At 37.3% G+C, this 13,484-nt stretch overlaps 1 protein-coding gene across 2 annotated transcripts in view; it reads right to left on the reverse strand.

The window, feature by feature from the left end:
* Positions 1 to 950: 950 nt before the first annotated feature.
* Positions 951 to 13,484, reverse strand: part of PMS1 (PMS1 homolog 1, mismatch repair system component) — a 49,067-nt gene continuing 36,533 nt past the window's right edge. Inside the window, exons 10-13 of one of the 2 annotated variants that reach the window (XM_059820130.1) lie at positions 12,763 to 13,218; positions 12,090 to 12,220; positions 4,103 to 4,263; positions 951 to 1,321 (exon numbers count right to left, since the gene is read on the reverse strand). In XM_059820130.1, coding sequence (XP_059676113.1) covers positions 1,130 to 1,321; positions 4,103 to 4,263; positions 12,090 to 12,220; positions 12,763 to 13,218 — 940 coding nt within the window. In that variant the 3' untranslated portion in view covers positions 951 to 1,129. The remainder of the gene's footprint in view (positions 1,322 to 4,102; positions 4,264 to 12,089; positions 12,221 to 12,762; positions 13,219 to 13,484) is intronic. The other variant, XM_059820131.1, reaches the window with a different exon arrangement.

Genomic DNA, 13,484 nt, shown 5'->3' on the forward strand with positions numbered 1-13,484 from the left:
ATTTGCTTGTCTGGTCCAATACTCCTGTCCACAAACTAGCTTGCTCTCAGGTCTTTCAGCAACCCTCAACCATCTATCTACCTAGCAGCCACCGAAACACAATAAAGCTAGGTCTTACCACCACATTTTCATAGTGCCAAAATTTGCTAATAACAGAACAACTGGGGGTGGACATAAAGTTTTAGGTGATCTTTCTTGAAACTTTTAAAACATACTCTTCCAGAGACATTGCATCTGCTATGCACAGAAGGCGTAATCGGGTAGCTTTATGGAAGTAGGCTACTACCTGAAATAGAGGAGTAAACATTATGTTCTGGTAGAAAGAGAATGAACAAGTTTACCAGAATCAGTAGCTCTCTATATAGCAGACTTCGCCCTAGTTATGCCACATTCTCCTCGACTGAGGACAATTTATATTTCCCACCCCCAAACAGTTTGTATACAGCACTGCACTGACACACATGTATTGGCATCTACTTTCAGTGCTAACCTGTGCTCCTGTGACAGGATCCTTTCATCTTTCAAGTCACTGGCTGATTTTTGTTGAGCTAAAGCTTTAAGAGTATACTATACTTTTAAGAATCACACTTTTGTAAGTGTGTAAAAAAACTTTTTGGAGATTGGACACTAGGACTTCAAAACTCTACACGAGCTAACAATCTCCACATAGAAATACAACACTATGAAACTGTAACTATAATAACTGCACATGGCAATGCCACATTTAAGTACTTACAACTATCTGGCATTCCTTTGAAAATTAACATCTCATGTCCTTAGTACAATAAACTTTACCAGGCTCTGTTGAAAGCAACTTCTCACCACTTCACATCTAAAAAATTTTCACATACAGGTATTTTCTAAACCCGCAGCAATAAAAAAAAGCATCAAACCAGCTGAGAACATTTCTTTAATAAGTTCTTTTAAAAAATAGTGATGAGTTGTTTTTCTACAGTATTTCTTTCCAGTTTTCAAGTAGCATTTGAATTTAAATAAAAAAAGTCTCTAGGAGGTGAACGTATGATAATGAAAAGTTATTATACAAAAGCTTTGCACAAAACATACTGAAATTACAGAGTAATGATCAAAATTAAGCAAGAGAAATATGATCCCAAACAAAATGTTCCATTTACTGAATAATTTCCGTGGAGTTGTGCTTGTCAACTTCTGGAATATCTGTTAAGTGATGAAAAAAAGGACGACCATGAACACAGCCTTTATTTTCCTTTCCAAGCTGTTGCTTCATCCTGTAAATTGTGTTTTGTACATCTTCCTTTGACAAATGCAAGGGCAGCTGCCGAGCTAAACGTACTGCTTCTCCCTGTGGAAAGGAAAAACAAAAACAACCCCCCAATAGTTTTAAAGTATCACTTTTTTAAACACATTAACCTGAGGCTACCAGAAAGCAGGAATTAAGCACTCACTGTTTAAAGGTCACTCTTTTCTTTTCTGCTGATAAACGTTCTGAATCCCAGAAACCCAAATGTAACTCTAAACGTATCTTATTGGTCATTTCATGACACTTCCACAATGGAGTCACACAGAGTCAGTCTCCTGGTCATGTTTGCACTCTTTTTCTTTTAGGGTCCATTTCTGCAAGATGCTTTATGCTTAATGCTTTGTGTTTCTGAATATCTTATTTCCTGTTGGCACCAGTATCCGCTGAAGACATTTATCAGTTCATAAGATACATTCTACACCACAAACTTTAGAACTAACATAAATGAAGTCAGTCAGCTAAACAAAGTTTTAAAAATACTAGAGTGAAATTTTAGATTAATGTTGCATTAACTATTGTCTATGGCATCCAGTTATCTCACAACCCTAGAAAGCAGAAGTGACTGCTAAACACAATTACTGAAGCACCCATCCTCAAAGAATCTAGCAACTTCAAAAAGAAGTTGTCAGGTTTCTTGTTTCTTCCTCCAAGATGGGCCTTCCTGCTGGTGCCTTCTCTTCTGTACTTTAGTAACGTTGCCTAGACAGAAATGGATGTGGCATACAATCCCCCTTCACATTGTACAAACCTGAAGTTGTACAAACAAATTGTACAACCACATTGTTCATAACGTTTTCACCTGAATCTTCTCATTCTGTTTGTCTGGGATTTTCTCCCACTCTTCCAAGTTGAAAAAAAGATGACTGTGGACTATTCTCTACCTAGGAAGGCTGCTTCTTTAACTATTACCCTATTCTTTCTTCTGGGTCTACCAAAAGACGGCAAAAGCTGCAGACATGCCACCTGCTCAAACATGAAACTTTTATCGAAAGTTGCAATTCTGAACATGACAGTGAAAGGCGTTTCAAGTGTTGACCCCCCTAGAATGGTCAAAAAATTCAGTACTTATTTTTATAGTATTTTTTTTTTCATGATGGCAAGCCATATACTTCCTAGTTAATATGTATTTTCCAGCTACTGCTACTGCTGCACATGCATCTTCTTTCTAACAGTTCCTCACAGGATCACCATTGCTCTTAATAAGCCTTCCTTTGATAATGTCTTGATATATACCTTTATATGTGTGCATGTATGTATCTATATACAGATATATAGAGATACATACACACATACACGTTTGTATGTGTGTGTGTAGTTCACTCTCTCTACATAAACCAACTCCATCCCACTCAATTTGACTGATGGGTATTTGTAAGTAGAGTAAATAAAGCTTCCACCTCTGAACCAAGTTACAAACCATTCCTGTCTCAGCACTTAACTCATCTCTTCTTTAAGCTTCTTTCATGACTGCATGAGAATGGTTCAGTTGTACACAACAGAATCACTTGCTCCAAAGGCAGCTGTAAACTTACTGCCTCAAAAAAACAGGGAAAGATTTGTATAATAAATGTTTAAAAGATAAAACATATATTCTGTGTAAACGTCTAGGTCCCATTTTGAAGTAGTCAGATTCAGGAAAACATGTTAGTAACTGCTTAAGTAAGAAGAGACTTAACATATATTTTGGTAACTTTTTTGTACAGAGATCTTAAGAACTGGGATTAAAGATAGCATTAGTGAAACATCTAGACAAGTGATAGAAAACTGCTAGTGTTAGTTACTCCAGCTTTAACTAGTACCACACATATTGGCTGTCTCTGAAACTTCACGCCCATTACTGTCTCTGGATGGACGATTTTATCTATTTGCATGTAAATATTAACAAGAGTCATTCCAGTTCCAACTGTTGCATAATAACTTCTGTAAGAAAACAAAGTAAAGATTCTTTTACTCAAGTACCATATTTCTGGCAACTAATAACGCTGGCTGCTTGTGAAGCACACATGGTTTCCTCTCTGTCAGTGCTCTGTAGAACTTAGTCACTATTGCATTGAATAGAGTGGACGTACAAGACTCTGTTGGTTGTTAGTACGTGCTTCCTTTAACTGCAGAAGTTTCTGATGTTAACTAAATACAAGCATTTGCAGAGGCATATGGGATTCACTGTATGCAAGCCTTCATTTTTTACTTCAATGTCTTAATTCCAGTGACAGCTTGGTTTTCTGGCAAAAAAAGTTTCCATTGGTTTATCCCTGCCCTTTACTTCAATGAATCATAGGAATTTTTCTTCTTTAAGTGGAGACGGTGCACTTTCTGATTTTCACGATGTACATCTTATTGAAGTTGACACGAGAATTAAGCTTCAGTTAACGCCTACTTTTCATATAAAATTAATTAAGGTAATAGTTTAACTTCTTCATAGATTTATTTATAAAGGAGTTAAATCTTGATGACTGTTCTGGATTCAACTGCCTTCTAGACTTTGTAAAGCAATTTTATGGCAGTTCTGTATTCTAACATGGAGAAATGCCTTTCTAGTCTGAAAACTGCCTATATAGAAACACTTTGTAAACATCAGCTTTCAGCGTGTATTATATCACATTGGACAACTGGTTTTGGGTATGTCTCATGGAAATATTTTGATCAGCAATGCAGAACCCATGTACCTCAGAAAGGATATGACATTCTCCTTTTCAAAAGTAACTTCTGTTTAGAACAGAACTACATTAATTACAACAGAAAGCTGAAGAAAGATTTTCAAGCTGTTTAAGGATTTATTATAAGCTTAGCTGGCCAATACTTAAAAGCAAACTTCTGTCATACCTCCAAGTAATTTATCACTTTGAGAGGTCTACATTCATATACTTCCTTCGCATTTCCATTAACTACTGCATTCAGAATTTCTTTCAAATCAGAAATGCCATAATATGGCAGACAATTTGCCATCCCTTCTATTTCCAGATGACTTTCTGTAGCTGAAGCACCTGCAAATACAAAAGCAAAACAGTAATTTATACACTGCTTTGATTTTATTCTGGAGCAATTCAGAGAAAATTAAACTTACGTAAAACCACTTAGCAAATTAGTCTCACAAATTCAATACAATTAGGAAAGTTTTTTTGCTCCTCTCGGAGTCAAAAGCATTTATTTGTCCAATGTTTCATTATGATGATGTGTGCCTATTCACATCACTAATGTCTCAGCTTATTTTAATTTAAATCCTAACTGGCACTGTTTAAATGCTTAAAACATTTTGCAGCATTCCCAGTCTTCAGCATAGCTTTAATTAAAGCTTCTACAGCTTTAATTAAACATACAAGAAATTAAAGTAGATGCTAGTAATAAAATACAATTTAGTTTGAAAAATATTAAAACAGAGTGTTGGCACTATTTCCTATTAATTGGTTTAAACATCTGTGGAGTTCAAATGTTACCATAACAAATTCAGCTTCTAATGAAATAAAAAGCAGTTTTTTCTCCTACCACAGCAGAGGAAGAAATCAAGCCCATATAACTAACTAAAGGCTCTGTGACAGACTTCATACCGTCATTCATATGACGTCACTGCTGCAGCAGGTACCACTCTGAATAGGAATGATGAATAAAACATTTAAACAACCTTCCCAATGAAGTATCTATTCATTCTTTGAGGTGTAAGAGATTTCACTTCTACTCTCTCACTTCTCTGTAAGAGATTTCACACTACTTGCAAAAAATTTGAACGAAGTTGCTACTGTACAGCTAATTTTTCTTCCACTCCCAGTCAGAAGCAAGTTCTCTAAGGGGTCAGGCTCACATATTCTCATGCAGTCCTTCAGCGCTCCTCCTCTCATTCATGTTGGGTGCACAGAAATCTCAACCCAACTAGTATGGCTACCTTCCCTTTTCCTCCACTACAAGTCTAAGAAGTAAAGAACTTCATAAGGAGAGCATAGAATAATACAATTCATAATGAAAACAAATCCACTCTTGTGTAGTGGCCCCAGGTAGGATAAATTACATTCAGCCTGAGTCACCAATGGTTTTTGCAAAGTCAAAAAAGGTGGAGACAAACAGATTACTACAAAGTGGATTAAACTAACAAACTGTGATAAGGGATCATTCACATTCCTAATCCAAACAACAAAGTGAAAGATTTCAGAAGTGAGAGAAAATATATATGCAACGTAAGTCACCACAATGTACTTTCATTAGCTAGTAGAATGGGACTGTTATCCATGACCAGGCACTGTGTATTTGACAGTCATTAAATAAGAGCATAGATGAACAGGAAGACTGTGCAGGTTGAAAATTTTTCTAAATATGGGTGTGTCACCAGGTAAATAATGCTGTTGGGCCTTTTTAAGCTTCATGGCAAGAGATACCTTGACCAGAGTGGGAATTTGATACAGGGAACAAGCCCCCCCCCCCCCCCAAAAAAAAAAAACCCAACAAAATCACATAACCTCCAAGCAGCTACCTATTTAAAACTGCTTTAAATTTGAAACTTTATTTCCTTTTTCACCCAGCATTGTGTTCCTTCTCTTTTTCAAGCTGCCTTTCCCTAATCATGGCGAGCAAAAAGACATTTTTTTATGTACTGCTGTAAGCCTGTGATCAGATTCAGCTTAAAGCAAAATGTTAAACTATCTGAAAGTTCGTCAATTATTAAAGGTGAGATAAGATGATATACTATGCCAATATTTCCCCATGGGAAAGGCTGCCAGTTAAGAGGCAGGAACAAAAGATAAAGTCTGTTTTTAATCTCCTTCAGCTCTTTTCATTTTTATGCCAATTTTGCTTTAATGAAAGACTAGATTTGAGTAACTGTTCCAGACCATTTGATTATGCTGCTTTGTCTTTACAATGAGAACTTAGTCTATTTAACAAGCTTTCAATAATTACCTCTCTATATGCTACCAAAGACGGGACACAAAATTTTAAGTTTCAAAGTGTTAAGATTTTCAGTTTAAAAACTTGTACTTCCAGTGCTTCCTCTTAAAATTTCATGACAGTGAGGTTCTGGATTTGCAAAACATGGTCTTCTTGTTTTTTGGTTCGGGGGTTGGGCTTCTTTTTTTTTTCAAATCCAGTAAACCAATCATACGTGCTTGCTAACAAGACTGCTAATGCTCGATACTCTTCAGTTTTACCAATAGCAATTTTCCTGTCTGCAAATTTTGACAGCCAGATTTGACTTCACCATACTGCTCATTAATTTGAAAGTCAAAGGGGGCTTTAAAGAGTCTAACATAAGAACCAACAATACAAGTCCTGGCTAAGAGAAGTTTTCTTCTTTGGTATTTCTGTTTGCATGTCATTCTCCTTTTCTGCCTACATTCTTTACACTGCGAAGTAGCCCACTGCATGCTGATTAACATATATTTATCTGCAAGTCTTTGCAGGAATTCCAGTGTTGGCAAGATTTGATGATATAAGCAGATGTCCGAGCCTCAGTGTACTTGTAAATTTTTGACAAAATATACGTTAAGATTTTTGAGTATTCAAACAGCAGTCTTCAGGCAGTTTCCATGGTAGTTTCTATGAAACGCTTTGCAACTTCCAAGGAAAATATTTCCGTGAACAAATAAACTAGCTTTCAAGTGACTAAGAAATGTGGATTTCTCATTGCTACAAATTTCCCTTTTCTCTTTCCAAACAAAGCATTTACCATCATCTTCGGATAATTCCTTCCCGATGGCCAGGAAAAACTGTTCTCTTCCAGCTGCCACCTAGATTAGGTGACACTATAAGACTATCTATCTTCCAGTCTATGGTCAAAATCAAACTGAAATTAAGTAGCAGCATGATTTTCCAGTGGTCGGTTACAAGAGCTGAGGCAGTTTGTATTACCAAGGAAGATGGGTTATTTACCTATTACTGCTCTTTGAGACCTTGTAAGCACATTCTTTGTATATACATATGTTGGGTACACATATTCTATCAGGCAGACAATTCTACCCTAAAAGCCTGCCTTGGAGTATGGCCCAAGGCCCACCATTGTTACAAAACAAGGTAAGACGTGTTCCTTGCTCTCAGCTCCCAGCTCCTTTCCAGCCAAGAATTCACGTCTCTCTAGGACTTTCACAAAAGCAGACTGATGTGCAGTGAAGGTACATCTAACAAACACATCTTAAGAAGAACTGGTCAGAAAGTAATCCATCTTACTTCTTGAAATGCATCTCTGTACGTAGGGTTCATTGCAAGCTATACCCAGCAAACAAATGCCTGGCAGATCCCAGAATACTGAGTTAAGTAAAAGCAAACAGACTGCTTTCCCAAAGGTAGCATCACTTGAAGCCTCAGTAAGGCCAGAACATGAGGGGGTGGGAGGGCAGTGGAAGACAGACTGGAGCTCAGCGTCACAGCTTTGCAAATCACAACAACTGGCACGTTCCACAAAGAAACCATTGATTTTGCCTAACTGACATACTTACAGCAAGAAGCTTTTTCTGAGCTATTTCACAACATGTTTTTCACTGTCAGCTATCCAGAGAAAAATCTAGCTGAAAACTCCTTAGACTGCTGAGCAATTAATATAAAGAGAAACAAGGAGACTTTACAAAAGATCTTAGTCTGCCAAAACAAGAAGATAGGGCACGTCCAAGATCTAGGATACTTGGAACAACCTTGCCTCCAGTCGCACAGTCTTTGAACAATATGGAGCAAAAGTAAATTACATTCCTGTCTTACACAACAGGAGAGCATTCAAAGGACAGACTTACCTTCAAACGAAACAATAGGCAAGTAAGGCCTGAAACTCTCACACTCTTGTAGAAATAACTATCCACAGGCTGCATTTGTGAAAAAGGAAAACTGCCAGAAGTTCAAACAATTTTCCCACCAAAATGACAGAACAAGAACAAAACTCCACGTGGAACTCAGTCCTTGTTAGGAAGACAAGGCCTAATTAGACCTTTCAAAAACCTACTAGTAGTGCATCTGGTGTCACATGGTGCCATGGGGTTCAGAGTGAGGCATGCCCATGCTATGCCTATGAGAAAGATTCCTGGTAGGTTATTACAGTAACTAAAGTTCAGAACCACCCCACTAGCTAAAAGGTCTTGGCCATTAAAGACTATAGTTGTATTTCTACGAATTCCAAGCACTGTGAGGGAATGAGATTCAATTTCTGCTTATTAATCCCAAGACCTGCCAAATTTAGTGCAAGATTAATGAATTATTTTTTTTATCCTATGAGAGAAGTTGTCCCTTAAAGACAAGTCATCCAAATAAGGAAAACCCAATACTATGTGGGTTTGGTTTTTTTTCCAAGTAAGAAACTATGAAAATCTTTATAAAAAGTTCCTCTGTGCCAGAAGTTGCTAAAAGGTAGGAATTTAAACTGTGAAGAAGCATCTTTATCAAAGACCAGTTGAGATGCAAGCCCAATGCAACAAGGGAATTACCAAAGTCACCATCCAAATCAAGGCAGCTGTTCAGATTTTGTTGTTATTAAATAGTCAGTCCTGTAAAACACCCCACACACCAAGAGGAAATAAGGAATGAATCTATGGTCCTATATTCAAGCCATTATACTTACCTAGGAAACAGTCCTAATGAGTTGCTCAATACCAAAGCAAGAGGCCTTGCATTCCAAATTAATATCCGAGTATTATGAGTAGACTTAATGTATGATAATGGGCAGCAATACACAGGGTCCTTCTCTTCTCCTTTGGCAGAGTACGTGTGGAGATTTAAACAAATAGTCAATGCAACCTACTAGACTGACAGTCCTCTTCAGAGACCACCATGGGTCACAGAAAACCTCATCTTCTGCAGCCAAAACTGCCAAACATCGAATTGGAGCAGCTAAATTTCCTTTGTTCTTGTTTTGGAGGGTATCTTTGAGCTACCGATGGCATCACAGACTTATCCATACGGATCAACAGAAAGGCTTGGTTTTTTGCAAGAAGAAATTATCAGAAACACACTTTCACATTCAAATTCAAAGCTAAAGAAATTGAACCTTTGCTTGTAGCATAAAAGATGATGTCTCTGACAGAAAAAGGACATTTTCTACTACAGAAAATAAAACTCTTAACCCAGGATGAAAAAGGAAGTCATGCACTAGTGCCTATTAATAAGAAATCAACCAGCAGTCAGAAAGGGACAGCTAATATGACCATGTCAGGGTTGAAGTCCCAAAGGAAAAGTGTAGACCTTCAAATATACTAGAGGGGACCCTGACAGCAAGAAAGAGTCGATAGTTGAGGAACAGCAAATACTAGGACTGATCCAATTCACCCAAAAAGTTGGGAAAAAATGAGTTATAAAGGTACGTGCTCCTATGGATGCTGCTAAGATGAAAGTCTCCAGCTACTGTGGATTAAGAGCATGTTTGCATGCTGGACACCTCTCCACAGCAAGCTGTGACTTTATCATCCACCATACAAAGTAGAAACCCCTGTCCCAAAAAATTAACAATATATCCTGAAGAAACAAAACTTTCCTGAGGCAACTTCTAGTTCAACAACATCTGAATAGTCCCCTTTCAGGCTGTGTCTGAGTTTCAAAAAAACCGCGAAAATAGACACTGAATTCAGACAGTGAACAAAAAAAATGTTTCTATAAGGATAGTGAAGAATGTTTTATGAGAAGAACTTGTTCTCTCAAAGTTGAGAAATCCTATAGAATACTCAGGTGTAAGTGGGACAAATCACCTCTGGTCTGCAGGTCACTTTCCATAACGATTATATAACAAGAAGCTATAAATTAAAGAACATCAAACTTCATAGTGAAATTCCCAGAGAAGGACATGTAAGGAGTGTTAATTATTAATACCTGTGTTTCTGAAAATCAGCTTTGGTAAGTATTTGTAGAAGATAGTAACATATTTGTAGAAGATAGCATATTTCAGGGATGAGTTTAAGAAAAAAAGAAAAAGGAGGGACCGATGAAGTATTTATTAAGTGAAAATCCTTGGGTCAGTTGGAAAAAAGGCTGGGAGAAATTCCATTTGTTTGCTGGTATTTCTACCTTCATCTGCAATGGTATGCTCTCTCAATAACAGAGACTGTAACTGCTAAAATGTCATCAGCAGAAGCTTATAAACATGACTGACAAACCTCACATGTTACTCATGTTTCATTCAAGTAGTTAAAATATAAGACTGGGACAAAGAACTGAATTAGATTCCCATTCTTCATATGGGCCAGCCGTATGGTACTGATCAAGTCCACGACCACGGTTCGTCAACCTGTATAGTGCATATAAAGCACTTTCACTAACTGTAAACTAAATGAGAACAGTTTCCTCACAAGATTTCATTTCCTCAATTTTACATACTTAGGAACACAGGATTGGAAGATGGTTACTAATTCCCGGTTACTGTGACAATTCACTTGCTGTTATATTGTACAGTTCTGCTCTTAAACTCATCAAGCTATCTTAAAACTAGTTTACATCTCCAGTACCACAAGATCGGTCAACAACTCTCCTCTGTTGTTGCCTAGAAACTGTCTTCAAATTTTCACATTCAATTTATTCACGTCCAGTTTACATTAATTAGATTTTGAGCAAACTTACAAAATCAGGAGGTGGGGGAAAAAAAGAAGGTATGTGAGCAAAAAGGCTAAGCAACAATCCCTTTCTCCCATATTTGTCTAGAGACCTATCATAGACCTCCTCAGCTTTTGATTTGCTAGACTGAATAAACCTTTTAAGAGCTGCCTCTTACAATACGAGCTTTATTCCTCTCATCATTCAATCTAAGATTATTACCATGAACACCTTTTCTACAAAGTTTTTGCTATTTATGTAGCGATTTAGCCAGTCAGAAAGAAGTTTCCTTGGTTTTGCTGTGCAATGATACAGTAAAGAAAACAGCTTAGGCTCTGTTCTTCCCAAGAGCCAGCCTCCAAGTGAAGGAGTTGCTCTACATCCCTTTTTTGTACCTACCCTTAAAAGATCCCATATGTTACAGTAGATCTGTCATCACTGTACATATGCGGGGATCCGTAACATACGAAGCTATAGCATTTCTAACAGCTCTTATAGTGAATCTTTTCTCTGAGCTGTCAGCTAGGTACTACCCCCAAAGGCGCTTGCTTTTCTTGGAATTCTGCTAGAGAAATCCTGATCTGCAGAACCGACCCCGGGTGGGCTGCCCCTGGGTTTCCAACAGCATCCATACAAATCATTCTTCAGAAACATTTGATCTCTCTAAGGTAAAAGGATCTTGTATGAAACAGATTTATTCTGTGATCAACGTAGAGGCATTGAAAAGTAGGCTGTCTCAAAAAAAAAAAGTCAGATCAAACTCTATCAAAAGGTGTGATGGTGATCCTGTCACCCTCTCTTTACTGGCCCCTTTGGGCTCTGTGTTACAACTCTGATATGAAAGTAAGTCAATAACCAGATCCAGCTCCTTACTGGACCTCCTCAACTGCTCAACAGCAGAGCAGTCAGCTAAAGCACATACTTGCAGAAGCTTCTGCAAGTAAGTATCACCTTGGAAGAAGCTGCCAGGACTAAGGAATTCTAATCAGTTTAATCTAAATTCTGTCAGAATGGCAATTAAGGATATTGGCATCCAGCATTTTGAGAAAAGAAGAAAAAATAAAAGTCAGGAAAATGTGGATTTTGGAGCATTCTTTGAAATGCTATTTTAGTTTTCTGTTCAGTTATCAGTTTCCTTTACTCAATGTTCTATGTAGAAGACTACATTCTTTGCCAAGTAATAAAATCTCAATGTAAAGGAACGCAGGATGTTAGTGCTTTAAATGATAAGGTGATACAGAATAACGTGATCTACATTAACGTTCATTTAAATCATTAAATCAGAAGAAACAAGCCCCAGTATAACGAAAAGATTTTAAAACCATCGTACCTTCTATCACTTTTATCTGGAATCCATTTGCTACAAGCCTTGGATCTGACAAATAACCCGATCCATTGAAACTCCGGTAATCCTTCTGCATTTTATAAAGAGCAGCCGTATACTGAGATCCACCAATAAGACTGAAAAAAAAATATTCCCAAAGTGTTAAAAACCAAAATCCTTAATGTGAAAATTAAAAATGTGAGAAAAACACAGAAAAAAGTAGTAAGTGATGAGGAGTGATCAAGAGTTTTAAAAGTATTCTGAAAAAGCAATTTGTTTAAAGAAACAAAATTGCAGCTATTCACATATCTTAAGAGAGTGACCAAGTTTAGGCATATAATAATTACATCAGCCATTCCCTAATCTGTGGGGAAAGTTAGCTAGAGTGAAGTTGTGAAAATGTGGAGCATTTAATCTTCCCCTGGGGGGAAAAAAATTTTTCTTCACTGCATTACCAATGAAACTGATCAAAATTCATAATTATTTCATCTGGAGTATGACCAGGCCTGCTCATTACTATATGATAAAAGTATACAAAACATAAAAATCTGTTCTTACAGATAAACGAATGTACAAATAATCACAGAATTATCAAACAGGGCCTTACCAGAGTTTACGGTAAATAATTATCAAATGATACTTGAAATAACATACAAATTTTTGCTGAATTGTACTATACCTGTCCATTAACACAATTGGCTTGTCCAGTTTCTCTACTGGAAGCTTATGATTCATCAGTAATTTTTTACATAGCAGGGCTTCTTCCAATCTATATGGATTCAGCAACATTAGCTTTTTTTCAGTAGCAAAAATCCAGACATCAGGAAAACTCTGACGACGGATCAGGAAAAGCTCGTGTTCATCTGAATCATTTTTCTCATGTCTCTGAAGCTGATGTCTACAGGAACTCAGAGAAAAAGGCACTGTCACAATTTTCATAGGCTGTTCAGGTTTCTGCTTCTTTTCAATTTGAGCATGAAATATCTTGTCAAGCTTCTGCTGGTCGGATGGGGAAGTTTTCAGCTTGGGTTTCTGTTTGTCTGCCTCCTTTGTTGGTCGGTGCGCTGTCTGTCCCATAGCTTTCTTGACCTCTCTGTTGTACCGTTCCAGGTCTTTAGCAGCTTTTATTTCATAACTTGAAAAAGAAAACAAAGCAGTAGCATAATCAGATAAAAAACCCCAAACCCCAACTCCTAACATACCAAAACAAAAGGCAAGGTAACCATTTCAACAGACAGGAACAACTCCCATGGTTCATTCAAGTAGCCACATCAATATGCTTTCCACTATGACGGAGATGGAAGGACATCGGGGACTGTGCCCATATTACATTAGCCTTCGAAGATGGTGAGGTAGAAATTTTCCTTCATCATGACAGCCAGCAACACCTCAATTACTGAA

Source organism: Gavia stellata, chromosome 8, assembly GCF_030936135.1.
Source record: "Gavia stellata isolate bGavSte3 chromosome 8, bGavSte3.hap2, whole genome shotgun sequence".
NCBI classification, from domain to species: domain Eukaryota; kingdom Metazoa; phylum Chordata; class Aves; order Gaviiformes; family Gaviidae; genus Gavia; species Gavia stellata.